The sequence below is a fragment of the Lygodium microphyllum genome, chromosome 23, assembly GCF_053477565.2.
Source record: "Lygodium microphyllum isolate KBCC chromosome 23, Lygodium_microphyllum_v1.1.10, whole genome shotgun sequence".
NCBI classification, from domain to species: domain Eukaryota; kingdom Viridiplantae; phylum Streptophyta; class Polypodiopsida; order Schizaeales; family Lygodiaceae; genus Lygodium; species Lygodium microphyllum.
Window position 1 is genome coordinate 37,927,740 of NC_141157.1, and position 23,131 is coordinate 37,950,870.

Below are 23,131 nucleotides of genomic sequence, written 5' to 3' on the forward strand. Positions count from 1 at the left end.
CATTAGCACTTTGTAAGTATATAGCTTTACATATTTAAATTGTTAATATGTCACAAATAAGAGTGAGGTCACACACGTAGCATTTATACATGATTTTCCTCGATACTAATGTATATACCACAGAATTAAGTGTTTTATTTCACAGAGATGTGCCACAATAAGTATGAAAGAGAGCAAAGTAAAATTAGAAACTCAAATAAGACTTTTTCTGTTTGGAGAACTTAGAAACGTGCTGCCAATTAGGTTGTTGCCCAGTGGATCAATCAGGGTGTAGGCATGCAACTTCTGGTTATTGAATCAAACAAGAGCAAGGACCAACACTTGATTATTGTATTCAAAATTTTTTTAATGCAGCTGATTTGGTATTCAATAACTGGAAAATCCTTCCCTACTGTGGGTTTTGAATCAAAGACCTCCAACAACTCAAAACCTCATACCCAACCAATTGGGTTACAGCTCACTGCTAAGAAAATCCATAACTACGCAATGCTATCACATCAAAGCTCTACAATTATTGATAAGAATCAATAGGCATTTGTCCCTCAAAAGAACACATACTTTCTAAATTCTCCATATACAAACCAACTGCCATAACCAAACATAAAGCAACCCAAAAGCACAGTAAACTGAGATCAGTAAAAGGGGAAGAAAAGGTAGCCTGTCTTTAAAAACCAGATCATGAACCAGGAGTCCATATATCTCCACAGCAAACATTCCTAGATAATAGACTCCTTCGCCCTTCCCAAGCAGTGCATGTATTAACACATTGTTCTTTGTGTTCCTTGGAGCTTCAGAAGCAGCACTCTGACATGAACTCTTTTGTATTTCATAATCAGAATGAAAACGTCCATTGTAATATGTTGAAAGCCCCAAGTACATCAAACTCGTTTGAAGAACAAGCAATAAAACTTTGATAGGATACTCCCTCGCTTCAAAGAGAAGAGGGAAGAGTGAATAGTAAGACACTGCATAGACGAACAAACGACACCAATTATCAAATTTCTTGCCCACAATTTTCTGTTGCTTTCCCACTCGCTTCCACTCCTCAAACTTCAAAATCTCTTTCCAAAAAAAAAGATATTATTCAAACTAATTAAATACCCAAAAGTAGTTGTCTGTTACACAACTACCAAACTTGAAGCACAAAATACTTACAAATTACAATGTACATTACTATGGAGCCCACAAATTTGTACTCTAAACAGCAATCTACCATCCAAAGCTGGCACATTGCCGTCTAAAGCTTGTATACAATTGCCCAACATAGGTAATAATTGACATCAGTCATCCTCCCTCACCCCTACTGGCTCATGAATCGAATTTCTCCTCTTGGTGAGAGCAAGGGTGTGGCAACCCTGAGACTAGTCACAGAGGGGCTGATTTGTAAATTTCAAAATTTCAGTAGTATAAGTGAATGCTGCAAGGGGCAGCATCATTTAAGGCCCATCAAAGATGTGTCAAAGTGAAGCAATGCAGAAGCGAATGACCATGACAAAGAGTGGAACGGAGAGAGAAGAGAGAGAAAGAGAGTGAAATGCAGAAAATCTGCAGTGAAGAATGCTGTATAAGGATGCAGAATTATGCATGGGTGCAGAGAGAATATCTGCATATGTCTTTGCCTTGAGGACTTCAATCTCTGTCAGCCCGGAGTGCTGTCTCCGTCACCAGCAAGCTGACATCTGTCAAATACAAGTGAGAAAAGCTGCTGGAAACTCAGCCTTTAAAAAGGCTGAAAAGAATGCCTCAAAAATGCCCAAAATAGGCAGGTCGGCTGCATTTGCCAACTGCAATCGGCGGGTCAGACAGTCCGACTGCTGCCACGTGGCACTGCTGACGTGGCAAGGAGCTGACTGCTAACACCCCCTCTCAGATCCTAGACAAGACAAAAAAAGGTAGGGATCTGGAATGTCAATGAAGTAAATCCTAGGGAAATGCCTTCATAAACAAATCTGCAAGATTGTCTTCAGTCTTAGAGTACTCCATATCAATGGTAGCATCTAGAAGCTTCTCCTTGATGAAGTGATACTGGATCTCTATGTGCTTCATCCGGGTATGGAATACAGGATACCGTGCCAAGGCAATGCAACCCTCATTGTCGCACCGCAAGATAGTAGGACAAGTCTAGGGGTAGCCAAGCTCCAACAACCGCCGAAGCCACACAGCCTCACATAAGGTAGAAGACGCAGCCTGATACTCTGCCTCAGTCCAAGATATGGCTACCATGGGCTCCTTCTTGCTACTCCAAGAGATAGCACCAGCACCCAAGGTAAAACAATAACCTGTAGTAGACCGCCTGTGATCCACATCGCTAGCCCAATCTAAATCACTCCGATCTGCAATAACAAGATCAGAAGCACCTGTACCTGCTGGATAATGAATCCCTAAGTCAGAGGTCCCCCTTAGATACCGTAGGATCCTCTGAGCAGCCAATGCACCTACTGAGGCAAACTCATGAACCCAACCAAGAGACCTACAGCAAAACATAGAATAACCCGTGTGTTGAGGAGCCAAATCAAGGATCCAATCAGCTGACGATAGCGAGTAACATCAGCCAAAGGAGAATTTGCATGTGACGTGGCCTTTCAATTCGAATCCATAGGAGTAGAAATGGACCGACAATCCTCCATCTCAAACGTCACCAAGGGCTCCTATACATATCTCTGCAAAGAGATGAAAATCCCCCTCTGAGACTGATAAATTTCATGGCCCAAAAAGAAATGAAGAAGTCCTAAATCCATCATCTCGAACATCTAGTGTAGGGCTGCCTTCGTCTCTTCGACCTTCTGGGTATGAGCACCTACAATAATCAAGTCATCAACATACAAAACAAACAACACACGACCACCCTCGGAAGTGTGCACATAAAACTACAGATCGGCCCTAGAATGCCGATATCCCAACTTGGCCCGGAAAAACGAGTCAATCTTCTCGTTCCAAGCACATGGAGCCTGCTTCAGGCCATACAGGGCCTTCTTTAACCTATAAACCTGCCCATCTGAAAAACCAAATCCAAGAGGCTGCTCTATATAGATCTCCTCCTTCAAATCACCATTCAAGAAGGCCAACTTCACATCCAACTGAAAAACAGGCCATCTCCTATGGCCAACCAAGGCAAGAATAGCACGAATAGTCACCATGCAAGCTATAGGGGAAAAAATATCATGGAAGTCTACACTTGGGCACTATTCAAAACCTTTAGCAACAAGGCGAGCCTTGTGCTTATCCAAGGAACCATCACTATGTTACTTGGTCTTGAAGACCCATTTGACACCAATCACCTTCTTATGAGAGGGACGAGGCACAAGAAACCAAGTGTCATTCCACTCAATAGCCTCCAACTTGGCTTTCATTGCCTTCTGCCCATGATCACACAATAAAGCCTCCTTCACTGATGTAGGCTCTCTATCCTACATAACACGAGACATCAAACAGTAGTTAGAGCAAACAAGCTCCGAAGTATATGTCCGGTGCCTCAGTGACCTCTACGGTCCATCCTGCGGTTCCCATTCCTTAGGGACCCCCTCAATCCTTGAAGCTCAGAGGGTGTCATGGCCCCAACGAGGAGGCCGAATCTCTCCTCAATGCTCTCCATCCACCATTGAAGATTCGGGTACATCCACCAACGGGATCTTCACTGGGGTGGCCGGTGGAAGAGAAGACTCAAACTCTGAAGAAGAATCTCCATCGAGAGACTCTAGCTCCAAAGAAACTGTCTCGGGAGCCCAATTCTCCCCTGGGATCTCTAAGTACAGGATTCTCCTCAACCCCCTCTGTGGTCGGAACTTCCATGAACCGCACATCTCGACTCGTGTAGACATCCCGCTTCACAAGATCATACAAACGCTAACCTTGGAACTGGGAATTGTAGCCAACAAAGACCTAATATCGGGAAGCCGCCTCAAACTTGTCACGCTGCGTCTTCGAGATGTGCACACAGGTGTCACAACCAAAGATCCTAAAATAAGAGACATCAAGCTTAGCCCCAAAGTAAGCCTAAAAAGGTGTCATCCTATCAACGACAGAAGTGAGAGATCGATTTAGGATGTGGACAGCCATAGCCACTGCCTCGGCCCACCGAAACCGAGGTGTCAGTCGATGCTCCATCATGGTGCACACCATCTCGATCACACTTCGGTTCTTCCGCTCCAAAATGCCATTCTCTTAAAGAGCGTTGGTATCAGCAAACTCCTGGTGAATGCCCCTATCTACAAAAAAACAAGTAAACTCATTAGAAACAAATTTACCACCCTTGTCTGATCGCAAGGTCTTCAATCTCCGACCCAATCGATTCTCTTCAAAGAAAAGCCAATCCTTGAAGTGGGAGAAAGCCATCTCGATCACACTTCGGTTCTTCCGCTCCAAAATGCCATTCTCTTAAAGAGCGTTGGTATCAGTAAACTCCTGGTGAATGCCCCTATCTACAGAAAAACGAGCAAACTCATTAGAAACGAATTACCACCCTTGTCTGATCGCAAGGTCTTCAATCTCCGACCCAATCGATTCTCTTCAAAGAAAAGCCAATCCTTGAAGTGGGAGAAAGCCTCCAACTTCAACGTTAAGAACTAGGCCCATGTCATCTTGCTTAGTCATCTACGATCAACATGAAGTACAAGCTCCCCTTCAGGGACTCATTCCTCATTGGGCCACAAATATCTATAGATACAAGCTCCATAGGTAAAGTAGACCACCTCGAAGCTTTGTCTACACCGAAGACTTCTGATGCTGCGATGTGGATCACAAGCGGTCTATTACAAGTTATTGTTTTACCTTGGGTGCTAGTGCTATCTCTTGGAGTAGCAAGAAGCAGCACACGGTAGCCCTATCTTCGACTGAGGCAGAGTATCAAGCTACATCTTCTACCACATGTGAGGCTATGTGGCTTCGGTGGTTGTTGAAGGAGCTTGGCTGCCCCCAGACTCATCCTACTATCTTGCGGTGTAACAATGAGAGTTGCATTGCCTTGGCACGGAATCTCGTATTCCCGAATGAAGCACATAGAGATCCAATATCACTTCATCAGGAAGAAGCTTCTAGATGCGACCATTGATATGGAGTACTATAAAACTTAAGACAATCTTGCAGATTTGTTTACGAAGGCACTTCCCCAGGTTTTGCTTCATCGACATTCCAGATCCCTACGTGTGCTGCCTTGTCCAAGATCTGAGAGGGGGTGTTAGCAATCAACTCCCTGCCACGTCAACAGCGCCACGTGGTAATTTTGCCACATGGCAGCAGTCGGACTGTTCGAACTACAGTTTGATTGCAATCGGCTACATTAAATGCAACCAACTTGCCTATTTTGGGCATTTTTGAGGCATTTTTTTCAACCTTTTTAAAGGTCGAGTTTCCAGCAACTTTCATCACTTGTATCTGACATTTCAGCCTGCTAGTGATGGAGACAGTACTCAGGGTTAACAGGGATCGAAGTCCTCAAGGCGGAGACATACGCAGATATTCTCCCTGCACCCATGTATAATTCTACATCCTTATACAGCATTCTTCACTACAGATTTTCTATGTTTCACTGTCTCTTTCTCTCTCTCTCTTCTCTCTCTGTTCCACTCTTTGTCATGGTCATTTGCTTCCGCATTGCTTCACTTTGACGCTATCGCCTGCAGCCAACTTGCTCTTTCCTGCTGGAAAATTGAGAAAAAATAATCCCCATCAACTCCAACAACTCCCCATCATTCACATCAGCACAATGATCAATCTCCCACAGCCTTCATGGGCAAGTTTGCCAAATGGCAACCTTTCCAAATGGTTTTTTCAGTATTATCCATAATTAAATATTAATGTTCAATCTTTAAATACTGAAAATTAATCCAATAACTATTTCGATGCCCAAAAAATTTAGATGACCAGCCAATAATTATATTGGCTAGGCAACTTTCATTCCTGAGTGTCTCTACACCATCTTTGACTATCAAATTGGGGTTAGATACCATTAGACACCACTTCTCTACTGTCACCAACTGATACTTATGGCCAACTGAATGACCTAGGCCAACAACTGGCACCAGATACCACCAAGTACCAGTGCAACACAACTTATAGCAACTTTTGCCTTTGACATCCCGTGATTCCCTCAGGTCCCAAGCTTGTAAATTTACTCTAACCCTAGTTACACCTCGCGTGTGCAACAATTACTTAACCATGTGATTAAAAATTAATCCATATGTTAAGTGAGGTTTCAAAAATACATGTCCTCATGACAATATGTATACACTTCCATTATTGCATCCACTTCTAACAATTTCATCCTAACTATCATCTTATCTTTCACTCCCTTCTCAATCTTCCAAAGATACTAGTCTCCGATTGGCTATCATGGCATCCCCTATGCAAATGGTTGTCCTACCCGTCTTTCTATATTTAAAAAGCCAAATGTGAAACTTTCCTCTACGATCCAACCTGCACACAAAACACAACACAAGCCACATTCACGAATATAAGGGACTCGACATCAAACTCACCTCCCAAACATAGAGCCAAATGAACTCACCCCCAAGCCTAGAAGCTAGCAGCATTCTGAGTCACAACCACATCCCAATATTTAGCATCCCATACTACCAACCCACATCATTCTGATGTACGGATATGTCAACCAATGGACCAAGCATGATGCATCCAAGGGTGGTGATCACACAATGAATGTGCACAATAGGGCCTTGAGTCCTATACATAGGACTTAACTGCCCTAACCCTGAAATATACTTAGTGCATTTACACCAAGTCATTTAATAACCACTATGACCAATGCTATTAGCGCCCATTCAAATATCCAAGGATATAACACTTTCCCCCTTATGAATTGCTGTCCTCAGCAATATCCTCAAGGACAAAGTCACGAAAATGACTCTTCAATGAATATACTAATTCCCAACTAGCATCTACCTCCGAGTGGTTTTTCCACTTGACCAAATACTCAATATAAATGGTCCTGACGAGATTGTTGAGTACTAAGGTCAAGAACCAATTCAAGTTTCAATGGAATATATAGAGTAGTATTCTAAAGCCATGGGAGGACCTCAATCAGAACAATTAGTTTGCCTTATTCTAGTTATTATTTCAAACAACTAACATGAAACACAAGGTGAACTTGGATTTCCAATGGTAAATCCAACTCATAGGATACACTACTTATCTTCTTGCTAATTTAAAAGGGACTACAATACCTCAAAGATAATTTATAGCACTTGTCAATGTTGAGCTAAAAACTCATTCCATATTGATTAGCTCTCTAAAACAATCTCAAAATACGTAAATTACCAAAATTCATTAAACAAGAAGCAGTTCTAGAGAGTTTCTATGTTCCACATATAAAACCCTAATTTGGGAGGATCCTTTTGCATCTATATTAGACAAGCTACCCACCATTCAGCCCTATACTTGTGTGCAGATTCCTGACTCCCATGTGCAGATTTCAGCCATCAATCTTCCATTAGTGGTTGTCCAGCCCACAAGACTGCTGCCAGCCTGCCCACTACTGCCTAGTGACTGTACCAACTGCTGGCAACTACATCAAAAGCCCCAAACAACCTGCATTTTCAGTTTTCAGGTGCCGCTTCAACTAATCAGCACCTGTTTGTTTCTATTGGTGTGTTTTTTGACAGTGTAGGCTATCCTCTCCATCAAGCAACAATATTCAACCTTGCGTTTTGCTCTTTGCAGCTACGCTTTGCTGATCTGCTGCACCCTTCATCATCAAACACCTCTTCTTGCTATCACTTAATTGCCTATTGTTTGGTGACCTGTGTTTTGCAGTTTCTCACTCTCCGATATCTCCGACTAGTGGTTACAGCACTCAAGATCTATCTCCAGAGGACATCACTCTCCGATACTCTCCAAATTTGCCCTTGAGCATTCTGTGCACTCTTACATTCATTTACAGCGTTCATTCTTCACAGTTCTCCTCCTCCTCCTCCCCCCCTCTCTCTCCCTCTGTGTGTGCGTGCGTGCGTCCGTGCGTGCGTGCGTGTGTGTGTGTGTTGAGTTTTGCATTTAGAGTTTGAGTTTTGCACATTACTGTCTAAGTCTTTGTGCTTCAGTTGCAGGCGTATTTGACCAAAAATACAAACTAGTGTGGGGCAAGGCTGTCCTAGAGTGAGGCTAGGAGGACGTGCACATCAATGCCACCCTAGAGTGTGAAAATGTCCAATGTAGATGTGCAAGCTACAAAGGAATGAAAAATCTGGACAGGCAAACAGTAGCACGTAAGCCAAAAAAAAGAAAGTTACATGAAACAGCTCCAACCCTCATTTTCAGTCAAACAAACAAATACAGAAACAAGACTTGAAACAAATTTTGTTTTAACATTGAGTCTGCCAGAAAGTAGGATTTTGCCACATAAGAATACCTCCAAAATGAGTCCATGTTAAGTGTGAACTAAACACCCAAGCAAAAAGGATAATACCTGTTGATAGAAACATAAAATTCCTTGCATCTTCTGCAGAATTGACTGCAACAAGGCTAAGAGGGATCACAAAATGAAGAGAAGCTTTCTCGTGCACATGCCATCCAAACATGAAACCACAAATGTAGGCATAAGCTACATATCTCACAACATCATGCTTCTGTGATTTCTTCCAAATTTGTATAAGACAAGGGATCATGGCACAAATAACTAGCCCCATGGTGGTCATAGGTGTGATCTGTGTGTCACATCAAAACAGCTTTAAATTTTGTGCAACAAATGGGTAGAAGAGAGAGCTTTGCGAAATAAAACTGACCTGTGGAAGGACAGTAAATGGCTTAAAATCTCCAACAAGGCCACCTGTCATAGCCGCATGTGGTACTTCAATGTGCCAACCCATCTTAATAAGAAAAAGGGAGAGCACTTTATCTGCTGCAGTGTAGAGAGCCCAGAAGTTCGGCGCCCAGTAAGCATGACACAAACCGCGTCCAAAAGGGAATAGCCGCTTCAGCAGTTGGTCAATCTGTTCTGTTGCACTCACAATAGCGTACAAAGCTTAAGGGAAAGGGACCTTACAGCATTTCAAAAATTCTTCCAGCATCCAAAGTTTAAGAGAGAATGTGTCTCGGTAAGTCAAATTTTCGTATGCACATTTACATCATTTCCTTGATTATAAGTAATGCAGTTGTGCATATGAAGATTTGAGTTTCGAAATGTTTGCATATAGAACAATTGGCATGGGAACCCGCATTAAGAGTATCTCTGAAACAAAATACACAACTAACAGCTTCACGATTAGGCACAGGAAGATTTTCAAATCCTTGAGGCAACGTGTTCTGATCTGCCTACAACGTTCCTACAATCAATTGAGAGTATTTAATAGCTTATTTTCTATGTGCGAACAACCTCTGTCAAGAAAAGCACGAACAAACACATGGCATACTTGCAAGCACTCTTGAAAAACCTCCATTAACAAGAAAAGTGTTGAGAAGAAACACCTGTACCTGTCCATAGCATATGAAAGGCCCAAAAGCAGCCAAGACAACGGTAGCCACTGAGCCCCCCAGACTAAGGAACCTCCTGAAATCCAAACAGTAATGACGTAGCAAGTACACGAAATACACAGGTACCGCCACAGCAAAGAGGTGCTTAAAGCACAGCAATATGGCAAATAAAATGCCGCCAACCAGATCGTTTCCCTCCCTAAGGAAGGACAGGGAGAGCAGCAGGATGCCAAGGAGGAATCCATTGTACTGAAAATGGATGTGATCCACCATTAGAAGGCCTGGGGACCATACCACTGCAGCATAGACGAGCCTCTGTTTAGGCAACGACAGGGATCTGCAGCATCTCCAGAGACCTAGATAAAGCATGCCATCACATGCCATTGCACTGGCCCTCTGAAACGCAACCACACTGAATGATTTGTAGTTCAGGCCCTCTGTGATGTCAACAATGCGCGGGTCGACGAGCCGGGCGGCGTGTGACAGGCACCACTCAAGCCAGGCGAAGAGCGGAGGGTAGTCGAGGGTCCATTCGCTGGTCTCATCGAGGTACCACTGCCTGATGGGGAGGGAGTGAGTGAGGGCAAGCCAGTGCCTGTGCACTTCAAAGTCAGTGCTGTGGTAGGCCGGGATGAGAAGGGCCTTGATGCAGGTAGCGATGCCGGCCATCCAGAGAAGCTCCCTAAGGCCTGAATTAGATTTTGCGTCGTGGCCGCGCCCGATCGTAGCCTCCATCGCGAGCAGAGTGAAGCTCTACAGCAAGCGATGAATTCAGGAGGAAGATCAAAAATTGTTTCAGCACACCTGTTGTTCACTAGAAAACAGCCAACACAGAAACCTTCCATGACAATGGCATTACGGCCTCAATCTCCTGGCTGTTTTTCCTGTTTTTGGCTATTTACCCATTAAAATAAGTAAATACATTTTTGTTTTTCCTATTTTTGGCTATTTACCCATTAAAATAAGTAAATACATTTTTGTTATGTCTAGGCCTTAGGCTGTATTACTTAGCTTCCTACAAAACAGCTTAAAGATCCAGTGCTTGGATCTCAAGGACTTCAGCACAGCTAGACATTCACTTCTCAACTCGTCTATAAGGCTGTCTTAGGCTAGAGTTAAAGATGAAATTATTTCTCATGTTCCATAGGAACCTTAGAGTCATTCTAGCTAAAAGAGAAACGAGCTTCCACATGCTGTCATCCAAGGTGGAGTAATCAACAAAGAAAACAACTCCCGTGCTAAAGTTTTCAAACAAATTAGCGCTCCTTAACTGTCTCGTGACCGTTTTCCAAACCGAGGAGTCGTGGAGACATTCCTAAAATATATACTTCTTTGTTTCTTCTACCCTCCCATAGAATGGGCAATGTGGGGAAATATTAACCTTCTTTGCAAGGTAAGCTCAGAGGAGCAGCTTCTTCATCATGAGCCGCCATCTCATAACATTGAGCCTAAAGGACGGGGTGATGCCCCACACCCTTTTAATCCTCCTCTTCTAAGTGCAAACCTTGGCCAAGGGACATTCTTTCCTCAACTTCCTCATGATGTCCAGGGAGGGAACCAAGCAAAAGCAGATTTGCACGACATGAGACAAAAAGACAAATATGGTACAATCTCCCCCCATGCCTTGTGTGAGTGCTTCACAAGGCATGTATTTATAGATTTATTTATCTTTAAGCTAAAAAATAGCCCACTTTACAAATAGCATGCTTTTGCTTTTGTGTTTGAGTTTGCCCAAATATAAAGTAAGGCATTTAGACATCCAAAAGTCGGGGGCTGTGCCCAAATACAAATATCAAATAATGAAGTATTTATCTGAGTGCCTATGCGTATACAAGATAATAAATGTTTTGTCAAGTGATTTAATAAATAAGTGCGCTTAAATAAATATTGACACTACGCCTTTAGTGATAAGGTGAACACCCATAAAAAATAGTAATTCTTCTAGGCATTTGGATTCACGCCATTACTCGGTGCTACCTAATGCCACCGCCGCCTGCTCTACACATCAACTGAAGCATTCACAATTGTTAGAAATAATTAAATAAAACCCAACAAAAGTGAATACCTAGTAGTCTTCAGCTACAAAATAATTAAATAGGTTTGAACTCTGTCCTAGCCTTAATTTAATTTGAGTGCGCACTCTAAACTTGTAAACGTCCATTAATTTAATTTGTATTTTATAGAATCACCCACATGCACATTAAATTAATATGACACCCGAAAAGGACAGGCGTCCCCGTCAGCTTCTCGCACAAGAAATCCACCTTGTGTATGAGCCTCAATAATAAATAGTTTTACGGAATCCATCCACCTTGTGTACGAGCCTCTAAATAGTTTTACGGAATCAACCGTGAAATATGCCGCCTAGTATTATACCACTAGTGCGCAAATGGATGATGGATGCGTGCGCAGTGAATACTGAAAGGTCCCCAAGAATTGTAAACTCTACAAATCTTCATAATTTCAAGTTCAAAGCAAAAGCAGATTTGCACGAAATGAGACAAAAAGACATTGGGTGCAATCTCCCCCCATGCCTTGTGTGAGTGCTTCACAAGGCATATATTTATAGATTTATTTATTTTCAAGCTAAAAAATAGCCCACTTTACAAATAGCATGCTTTTGCTTTTGCGTTTGCGTTTGCCCAAATATAAAGTAAGGCGTTTGGGGATCCAAAAGTCGGGCTGTGCCCAAATACAAATATCAAATAATGAAGTATTTAACCGAGTGCCTATGTGTATACAAGATAATAAATGTTTTGTCAAGTGCTTTAATAAATAAGTGTGCTTAAATAAATATTGGTATCACACCTTTAGTGATAAGGCGTGCATCTATCAAAAATAGTAATTCTTCTAGGCATTTGGATTCACACCATCATCCGGTGCTACCCAACGCCACCTCGCCTACTCTACACATCAACTGAAGCATTCACAATTGTTAGAAATAATTAAGTAAAACCCAACAATAGTGAATACCTAGCAGTCTTTAGCTACAAAATAATTAAATAGGTTGGAACTCTATCCTAACCTTAATTTAATTCGAGTGCACACTCTAAACTCGTAAATGTCCATTAATTTAATTTGTATTTTATGGAATCACCCGCTGTGAAATCACCCATGTTCACATTAAATTAATCTGACGCCCGAAAAAGACAAGCGCCCTCGTCAGCTTCTCGCACAAGGAATCCACCTTGTGTATGAGCCCCGGCAATAAATAGTTTTACGGAATCCATCTACCTTGTGTATGAGCCTTGGCAATAAATAGTTTTACGAAATCCACTGTGGTCCCGGAATCCACCATGAAATATGCCTCCTGGCATCACTTTGATTGCTTTATCCTCACACCCTTCAATGTAGGACTCTATATCTCTAAGACACATTTGGATGGTGTCATCCTTCGGACAAATAGCTAGGATGCATAGCATGACATTGAGATATTTACTAGCCCTTTAATGGTCACCCTCCTCTACGCAACTCTGATTCATTTGAGCTCTTTGGCCACTACAATTAAGGCATCCCAACACTCCATCCATCTAGCCTCAAGGGGTAACCCAATGGTCTCTCACTTGCTTCTAAGCACAAGGAAGCTTTGCGAGGAAGGTTGAGTCACGAGGAAGGAGACATTCATCTTAAAGGGGGGAGGGCCATTATAGTTATTCCCCCCAGGACGATCACTCTAAATATGGTAAGAATTGGAATATGGTTGGAGGCCACAACTTCGTCCAAGGTTTAATATTTTAGGATTCCACCCAACCACCACAACCTTGTGTGCCATAGAATGTGTCAAGTCTGGCTACTCTCCACATTGAGCCTATGTGCCTCTTATGCCAAGTGAACTAGAGCTTCTCTCCTTTGAGTGCCAATGTGGCCATATTTGAGCTCATATGCAATGTCAAAGGATCACTAGACCTCCCTCTCTCCTTAAGAGACATGGTTCCACTAATAGCATTATTTCCATGCAGCTATTGTCATAGGAGTGCCCATTGCAGAACTCTAGAAGATGAGGCATTGGCTGCATAAATAGAGGCAACCAAGAATTGCTCATCGACAACCGTGACTTGTAACCTAACACAACTGCCATCACCCACAATGAAATCCGCAAGAGGCTTGAGATCTTAACTAACTAACATAAACATGCATCATTTACCATTGGTTGCTATGTCATAGAATGTCAAATAACCCTTAACATAGAAGGCCTCACATGCCTCATGATTGAGTTTAATTTCTTGTTACAAAGCCAAGACTTGAGGTTTGTACTTGTTGGTAATGCCATATGTTACCTGTTTATGGATGCTAAAGGACATGCCATGGATGTTCCAAGAGTAGAGTTTCACCCTTGGGAAGAGCATTGTCCTATCTAAGTTATGCATCTGATCCATCCAACATTTCGTGGCCATCCAAGGGGCATAGATGTTGCGATCCACCAATGGGTTCCTAACAAACTTTTTGATGGAGGACTTTTGACTAGTCTTCTTTTGTATGTGTTGCTATAAACTATAGCCATGGAGTCCTCATTCTCCTTATTGCCATTGATGGTTTTATCCTTGCTATATTACACACTATCTTTTTGTGATGTACAACCTAGCTAATCCTTCAGATTCTTCGCCTTCTGGTTCTCCATGGAAGTAGCTTGCTAGTTTGAGTCCCCCAGAGGGATAGGGTCTTGGCCAGGGCTTTGGTTTGCTTTGCCCTCCTCCTTTTGCTTAATAGGCTTCCCATTGCCTGCATCAATACTATCAAGGTTAGCCTTATCAGGACAAGAGCATGCAAAATGCTCATTTGACTTGCATTAATAGGATGCATTAGGGAAGGCTAAAGACTTGATGCCAAGCACCAACTCCATGCTGAGTGCACTTGTTGGTGGTCATCAAGATCCAATTAGAGGGGAAGGCCCATGGTAGCTAGTTAGGCTTGGAAGGTTGGAGTACTTATGGATTGAGATAATGCTACATGCATTTGGGCTCAAACTTAGGTAGATCTACTTTTATTGCTTCCTTACTAATGATTCTTTTTTGGTTGCCACCAAGATTATATTTTCTTGGTTGCCACCAAGATTATATTTTCATGCATATCCATGTATCATTAATAGCCATGTAAGTCTTACATATGTAGTCTCTGATGTTGTTCCTTTTAGCATGTTTATCCCCTTCTCATCTTTTATTTTATAGTGACTAGCAACATTCTTTTTTGGCAATGGGATAATTAGTGTTCCATTTCCATTAGATGATCTAGACTAGTTGTGCATGTGATTGTACTTTCTATTCTAGCAGAAGAAATGTTATGGGTTGTTTTCAATGTACTTAAGATTTCTTATTCCTTATTTCATTCATGCTTCCATGCTCTCTTGTCAAGTTTTTCTTTCTTGTTAAGTAAAATTGTTTTTGTGGATTTTTTGAGAATCGTATGTGCACTAGTGTCTAGAAAATTGGAAAAGATGATGAGCTTTAACGATTGATATACAAATAATCTAATGTGCATGGATTGATAGGGAGAACAATGAGCAAACATACAATGCTTGTGTATCTAATCTAATTATGTCTCTAATTAGTGTTTCATGCACACTTAACATTGTATAAACAATCAAAATCCCATTTATCAAGTAGTGGACAAGACCGAATTGGAATTCAAAAAAAATATTTGTCATGAATTTGAAGTAATATAAAATGCAACCTAACTATAAGTACTTTTGCTTCATATTTCATTTGTACACATGAGTGATGCAAACATAAAAACCTTTTGTAATAAGTAACATGCAAGTATTACGATTGTCTAGAAATTGATGTAGGGAATAACATGTAAAAATAGAATAAGCATTCTAGAAATTGATGCCAACAACAAGCAACAAATAGAGAACAAGTATTTCATCTACTTATTATGTTGGCATATGAAGATTATTGTCATAATATTTGCAACCCTTCCAAATTAGAATTCAAATAGTTTATATTATCCTATAAACTAGAAATATGCTCAATAAATTGAAATGTCATTGATAGGTACTTACCTATATTACATGCAACTAGTTTTTGAATGATAGGTTTAACTTGTGTCTACTAAAAGGAAGCTTTATAGGGTATTGCACTAAAAAGATTTTATAACAGATTTTAAAAGAATTCAACTCTTGATGTTGCATTTGTTGGTATACCACTTGTTCCACTTCATTCTTTAACCCTTATGTGTTGGGGGTGAAGGTGCTTGTGCCTTTAACCGCCTGTGTATTTATTAGTACCCGCACACATCTACACTACAAGTGATGAGTGCCCATCATTATTACTTTATTCTTTATTCTTTTAGTAACATTTAAATAAGGAAAGGCCAATCACACATTGTGACTATTGGAGTTTCCACATACGGTCTCTCTCTCTCTCTCTCTCTCTCTCTCTCTCTCTCTCTCTCTCTCTCTCTCTCTCTCTCTCTCCATTTACCATAGCTCTCTTACTTCCACTTGTGTGTTGCCACTTGAGCTCTACCTTTCAATTGGTATCAGAGCCAACCATTTGAGGAGCTTCTTCATCCTTTGCTTCAACCAAGATTCAAAGCTTCGACTCAAGGTTCCATGGTAGCCATTGTTTCTTCCTCTCGGGGTATGCATTGAGTCTTTCCTTCTTCTAGCTTGTTCCAACTTGCTCTATACTTATTAGTGAGCTTTCCAAGGCGTGGCTGAGCCTTGTTGAGTGCTTATTAAGCTAAGGATTAGCCATTTTATCCATTGTGAATGGATACATAGCATGTTGTAGAAGTCATAGATAGCTATGGCAACTTGACAACATTGTCGTATTTTGGCTATAACTTTTGCATATGGTATCGGATTTAGGCATTCTATAGCTAGAAACGAAGAGCACGATGAGAGCTATAGATTTGGGTTCTCACAAGGCTAATTCTATGCAATTTTTTATTCTCCATTTCACATAGAATGAAACAGCTCTAGGATGGATAACAAACAATAAATTCCATAATGCATGTTTGATGCTTTGGTCTATTTTGGTGCTCGGATGGTATGGTTATGCTTTTGGGATTGATTTGAGCTTGAAATAGCTCAAATTTCACTACCGTTTTAGTGTTGTAATAATAGGGCAACAAGCATTTATAAGTGAAAAGCTTATGCATAATGCTCATTGATGCTTTATGCTTTATGGGATACTCAATGGATGTACCACTAATTTGTTTGTTATGTATACTTCTCGATATGCTATGGTATGGTTTTGAGCTAAGATTTGAGCTCCATTACATTGATCTTGGTTGTGGCTACATGCCTTGGTCACTTTAGTGGCTTATGTAGTTAAACATGCTTCAAGAATATATTGGGTTTTATGCTCCTAGCTTATGCTTCATATATCTTGGATACTCAGATGTTAAGCACTTGATGTTTTGAGCTTGCATTGCTCATTTGGCATTTGCTTTTTGTTTACCGTGTTTACCACAGCACAGAGGAGTGGGAAAATGGAAAAAAGGAAATAGAAAAAAGGCGCAGGATAAAAGAAGGAAAAGGCGCCTTGACCGGTAACCAGACCCTGAAAAATTTAAATGTTCGGGCACGACCCCCAGAAAGTCTCAGTGTCGCCCCGAGAAAGCAAAAGAGTAAAAAGCATACCACTAAATGTGGAAGCGCTCCCGAATCCTTGTAAAAGAGTGTCGCGCTTGCTCTTGTGCAAATTGTATGCATTAGTTGGGAATAGGATAAATTAGAATGGTGGGAAATGAGAAATGGGCTTAGGCCAATGGCCGGCCATGTAAAAAAGGGGATGACCGCCCAAAGAAGGGAGGGCATGTATATAAAGTTCAAAAGTGAATGAAAAGCTCATTCTTGTGTGTGGCTAAATCTTCTTCTTCTTCTTCTCTTTTTTCTTGCCTTCTTGCTTGTGCTTGAGAAAGGGAGTGAGGGAGTGTGAGAGGGTGAGGGAGTGAGTGTGTGAGTGAGGGATCGTGGAGAAGAAGCTCTCCATCTCCTCTCTCCATCTTCTTCTCTTCTCTTCTCTTCCCTTGTCTCGCGCGTGGCTATGGAGGATGGAGCTCATGGGAGAGGGATTGAGGTTGCTTGAGCTTGCTACAAGGATCGTGGAGCTACCGGTGTGCAAGAGAGAGGAGGGTACTCGATCGAGCATCAAGGTAAGCTCACTACACTCGTAAGGTAGGCATGGCGCGTCGGCTCTGTGAGAGGTAGCCATGGCCGCTCGGCTTGAAACGCTTGATCAATAAGCAATCCGTAGGTCTCAGGGTAGACCTTGTAGCTCCCCTTCATTTTGGTTCCGTTGTTGGGACCGACGGAATTGAGCCTTGAGCGCCGCGCGCATCAAATCAAGCATAGGAGTAGGGCCTTTGCCCGAAACGGTGCTTGAGATAGATAGGAGATTTAGGAGGTTTAATCATTGGAACAAGTAAGTATTTTGAGTTTTTTGATGAGTGCTTGAGTAGATAAATACAACCCATGCTTGGTTTTGCGATTTTTTGTTAGCATTAGGTAGGATAGGATTAAGATTTGAAACTGAAATGGTAGGGTTTTTGCTACTGTAAATCTGGTTGCAATAAGAAAAAGAAGGCAAAAATGGTGTTTTTTAAGGGCGAATTGCAATGGGGAAAGGCTCTAAGGTTAGAGAGTGGTTGGGCAATGCTATGTAAGGCTGGGGTAAGGGAAGAAGAGCTCATTTGCATTCTGACTTAGTTGAGAGAGAGCAAGAGAGAGTGAGAGAGAGTGAGAGAGCTACAAGCACAGGAGAGGAGCGGACGCCCTTCGATCACACTTTCAGGGTGCTACAGGTATACAAATCTCTTCCGACGCATGACCATTGGACACGCATTGGTCAACCTAAACTGCAGCCCACCAACGCCAAACTCACCCCATTTGGGGGCAATGCTTACACGCTCTTAGGGAAGTGCAAAGTGGTCATTTCTATCGAGTCTGAACGTATACCAGCTTTCTTTCATGTGATGCCTAACACAAAAGGGGCCGGTAATATGTCACTATTAGGTCGTACTTTTAAGAAGCAGACGAATTGTAATATGGATTATAATCTAGATCGTATCCATCTTGCTATAGGCAATGTACGCATAGTGACGACTTTCAGTAAGGGCGGTTCTGACCCTTTCAACATTGTGAAGCCACCGGTAGAAATCACTACGACCGCACTTATGCTCAAGTCTACACAGAAGGACACTAAGGTCTCACGCCAAGCTCTAGACCCTAGACCCAAACCCACCAAGAGTGCTCACAAGGCCAAGGAGTCTAAGCTTATATGGGTGCCAAAGCGGCAAAGACCACCTCTGGGTAGACCACCCAAACGTGCTTCTAAATGCCAAAACAATCAGTCATCACGACCTAAGAGGCAATTTGGACGCTATCAATGTAGGCACACAACCACGCCGTGATGGATCCCCAAAGATCTCTTGCGAGCGCAAGGCTACTATGAAGGCAACCCCTGGATTTGGGTGCCTAAGAATGGCAAGTCTACAGGCTCATCTCCAAGCAACCTCACTCCAGTGAGAGAGGCTTGCAAACATAGTGCCCGGGCCATAGTTAGCAAACCACTGTCGGCTGTGAATAATAAGTCCCAGCTAATTTATTGACCAAAGCAATCGCTAAAGCCTCAAGCTTACCTCACTCAAAAGAGTTGAATACTTCCGTGACTGTGCACTCAGAACCCAGCACAACTTCCATGCCACCAAAGCTTCCTACAGCACCTCAAAGTGCTTTGGAGTGCGAAGCCACACCTGTGCCACCAGCAAGGGAGTCACTGCTGTCTAGCTCAATTGCACCATCACCACCAGTAGGTCTTAGGCCTTCCTATGCGGTACGATCTTTCCTTTCCTTGGCTAAAGACCTTGCTGAAACTTCGAGAGATGACCTTGTGACCTACATTAAGGTGTTAGACCACACTTTCACCACATTTTCTAGGAGTTATGAGCGATTGGACCTAGGTCTTCTTGATGAACCACTTGCTTCCGATGTTCGTGTATTACCATGCACTTGGGAGGAATACGAGTTTATGACCGTCAAATTCCCCAAGATTGCTGCTGAACTAATAGCAAATGAAGAAATCTCAAAGGAGCAATGTGTTCTCAGGTGACTAATCACCTCATACCGTAAGCCTCCTTGTTCTGCTCCCGAACAAGAATTACATGAGCTCACGCAACTTGCAAGCTCAACTTTCTCGTTCTTATAGCAGTGGTTCACTTTGTGGACCCAATGGGAAAAGAAAGGCTATCGTATCATGACAAAAGCTGAACAAAGGAGGGCAATCAAGATCATTGAGTATGATCCTACTTATGTGGCACCTCTTTCATTTAGAGTTTTGGCCTGTAAAATATTACACGGCGCAGCGAATAGAATCTGAGAAAGAGATAGAGAGTACACAACAGATAAGAGGAGAATCAGTAAATTCTTTAACTTCAAACAACTGATACAAAGATGGCTCTGTCCACCCATGCGCTTCCACTGTGTGTGAAGCTTAGATGGCGATCTAGACAGAAGATAGGTGAAGAGCTTAAGGCTAGCTGGAACAACAACTCTGACTGGGTGAAAGACGAGTGAGAGATGGCTACGAAGGGGTTTAGCTTTTATAGCCTGCGAAGGTCGTTAGGCCGGCCTGCTGATCGATCTACCATATGAACCTCCACTAGTCGGACAGGGAATATTCCCTTTACCATCGGGCTGGGGGCGCTGCCCCCGGACCCTCGCCAGGGGGGCCGCTGGCCCCCCTGGCACCCCCCAGCCAGGGGCCGCTTCCGCGGCCCTCGGACCCCACAATAGGGGCCCCTTTTAACTCCCTTACACCGCAACTCGATGCAATGCGCCTCGAGTTGCTATTAGCTTAACCACTCCGTCTAACCCAAAGATTAGACCCACAACAGTCACCTTTTTGCCATTCGGTCACATAGACCTCATCTGATATACAAGTCAGGACTCAACCAATGTCCGGGCTCACATTTGGCTTCTCCTCATAATGGGGGCCTTACAACTTTGAGCACCATGGATCATTGATAGCACCTAATGAGGGTGGGGCATTGATCATATCTAACACCCCCCCTCAATGTCCACCCATAGGTGAACTATCTCCTCGGCCCAATGCTGTCTCTGAAGATGAACTTGAAGCAGATCCTTCGTAAGTGCTTTGGTGAAGATATATGCTCCATTCTCCTCTGTTGGACAGTAGACCAATTCCACTATCCCATCCTCCATCAAATCACGCACATAGTGATACTAGATCTCTATATGTTTGGTGCGTGCATGAAACACTGGATTTTTGGCAATGGCGATGCAACTATGATTGTCACATCTCAGCACAGTTGGTTCTTCATCCTGCACTCCCATATGCCATAGAATCCTTCTCAACCATACGGCCTCACATGCAGCAAAACAAGCTGCCTTGTACTCTGCTTCGGTAGAAGACAATGCCACTGTTGGTTGCTTCTTACTAATCCAAGAGAAAATTCCTGAACCCAAAGAGAAATAATAACTAGAAACTGACTTCCTGGAATCAAGGTCTCCTGCCCAATCTGAGTCACAGTTCCCCACAAGAGAAGTTTCGAAACTGTATGTGATACCATAGTCAAGAGTTTTCTTCAAGTATCTGAGCACCCGCATCCCAGCCTTTCAATGACTCTCATGAGGTTTGTTTGAGAACCTGGTCAAAACACCAACAGCAAAACTGATATCTGGTCTAGTGTTACACAAGTAGATCAGACTGCTGACCAACCTCCTATACCTCCCAATGTCTGCTAGTGTTGATGTATCCTCGACGGATAACTTTGCATTCACCTCCATAGGTGTAGCTATCTCCTTGCACTCGGTCATGCCAAATGCCTTCAAGATCTCCCATGCATACTTCTTCTGAGAGATGAAGATCTTTCCTGGCTCTTGCCAGACTTCAATCTCGAAACAATAGTGCAGCAAGCCCAAGTCTGTCATTTCAAACTCAGAACTCAAAGCCTTTCGAGTTTGGTTGATCATATCTTCATAGTCACCTGTAATAAGAAGGTCGTTTACATATAGGACAATCACTACAGACTTTTTACCATCCCTGTAAACATACAAGTTAGCATCTGAGGCACATCTTTTGAAGTTTAGGTTTAAAAAGAACCTATCTATCCGCTGGTACCATGCTCTGGGGGCTTGTTTCAGCCCATACAATGCCTTCTTCAGTTTACACACTTTGTTCTCAGAATGGGGGGCCTCAAACCCTGGTGGCTGAGCCACGTACACCTCCTCCTTGAGGTCACCATTTAAGAATGCTGACTTAACATCCATTTGGTACACTGGCCACTTCTTGTGGGCAGCCACTGCACGTACCGTGCGAATAGTGGTCATTCTGGCAGTTGGGGCAAATGACTCTTGAAAATCAAACCCTTCAACTTGTGAAAATCCTTGGGCAACCAGCCTAGCTTTGTACTTTTCTAAGGTACCATCAGCCTTGTACTTTACCTTCCAGATCCACTTGGTGCCAATAACCTTCCCCTTTGCTGGTCGATCCACTAGCTCCCAAGTGTCATTCTTCATTATGTTGTCATACTCCGCCTGCATAGCAGCCTTCCATGATGGATCTGCAAGTGCTTCTTCTAAGTTAGTTGGCTCCTTTACTTCTCTCATAATCTCAACCATCAAGGCCATATTGACTATGTGAGCAGAAGCCCTCCTTTGCTCCTCTATTCTCTGAGACCTCCTTGGTCCATCTGCCTTCTCCTCAACAGATGCAGGCATAGGATTATTGTGGTCATAGAGCTGCTTCACCCAGTGCGGCAATGGCTTTTCCGGTGGGGTGATGCCAGGTTGGTGAACTTTTTCCTCATCATCTGAAGATGATGCTTCCTCCTCCTTAAGGATAGGGAAAGCTCTCGGGACAGGTTCATAGTGGACTACTTCTTCGCTTGATGATAAAGTGGAAGAACTTGCCTTCTCCTCCTCCACTGTATGCGGCTCCTCCTTGAACACCACATCACGGCTCGCGATGATCTTCTTTGCCTCTTGGTCATATAATTTGTAAGCCTTCTGCTCATCACTATAACCCAAGAAGATACATTTTCTACTTTTTGGTTGTAACTTGTTTCTCTTCTCATCTGGAACATGTGCATAACATTCACATCCAAAAATTCTGAAATGTGAGACAGATGGTTTCTTACCAGTGTAAGCCTCATGAGGTGTTTTTTCCTTGAGAGCCTTTGTATAGCTCCGATTTAGAATGTAGACTGTAGTATTAACAGCTTCAGCCCAAAAATGGTTAGGCAATCCCTTGCCCTTTAGCATGCATCTTGCCATCTCCACAATGGTGCGATTCCTGCATTCCACAACACCGTTCTGCTGAGGTGAGTGAGACGTCGTCAATTGACGCTTGATCCCTTTGCTCTTGCAAAAGCCTTCAAACTCCTTTGAGTTGAACTCACCACCACCATCTGTTCTAAATTTCTTCACACTTTTCCCTGTTTCATTCTCAACAAGTATTAGCCATTCTTTAAACTTACCAAAAGCTTGAGCCTTATCATGAAGGAAGTACACCCACATCTTCCTACTGTAGTCGTCGACAATCAACATAAAATAAGAAGATCCCCCCAAGGCCTGTGTAGGCATCTTACCACACAAGTCAGCATGCACCAACTCTAGAGGAGCCTGTGCTCTATTCTTGCTTTCTTGTGGAAATGCCTTTCTCTGTTGCTTGCCCATCATACAAGCTTCACATGGTTCCTTCAATTCAGTTATTGTAGGTAGGTGAGCAACCATACCTTGCTTTTGCAT

The 23,131-nt window shown here is 42.7% G+C and overlaps 1 protein-coding gene across 2 annotated transcripts; it reads right to left on the reverse strand.

The window, feature by feature from the left end:
• Positions 1–213: 213 nt before the first annotated feature.
• Positions 214–10,291, reverse strand: LOC148016077 (ALG6, ALG8 glycosyltransferase family). Of its 2 annotated transcripts, none has more exons than XM_087663929.1 (4): positions 9,418–10,291; positions 8,730–8,936; positions 8,414–8,651; positions 214–965 (listed from the first exon to the last, which is right to left on the reverse strand). In XM_087663929.1, exons 1-4 carry the CDS (start codon positions 10,150–10,152, stop codon positions 562–564), a joined length of 1,584 nt encoding a protein of 527 aa, XP_087520055.1. In that variant the 5' UTR covers positions 10,153–10,291; the 3' UTR covers positions 214–561. The 2 variants fall into 2 exon arrangements, with proteins under 2 accessions (XP_087520055.1, XP_087520054.1); XM_087663928.1 differs by having other exon boundaries at positions 215–965; positions 9,412–10,291.
• Positions 10,292–23,131: the final 12,840 nt, after the last annotated feature.

Excerpts from the sequence above, each read along its gene's own strand:
- LOC148016077 (XM_087663928.1), bottom strand. The coding sequence starts at position 10,152 with ATGGAGGCTACGATCGGGCGCGGCCACGACGCAAAATCTAATTCAGGC. Across the intron at positions 8,937-9,411 it reads TATGCTATGGACAGGTACAG|ATTGACCAACTGCTGAAGCG; the intron begins GTGTTTCTTCTC and ends GCAACAGAACAG. Across the intron at positions 8,652-8,729 it reads CATTTACTGTCCTTCCACAG|ATCACACCTATGACCACCAT; the intron begins GTCAGTTTTATT and ends TGTGACACACAG.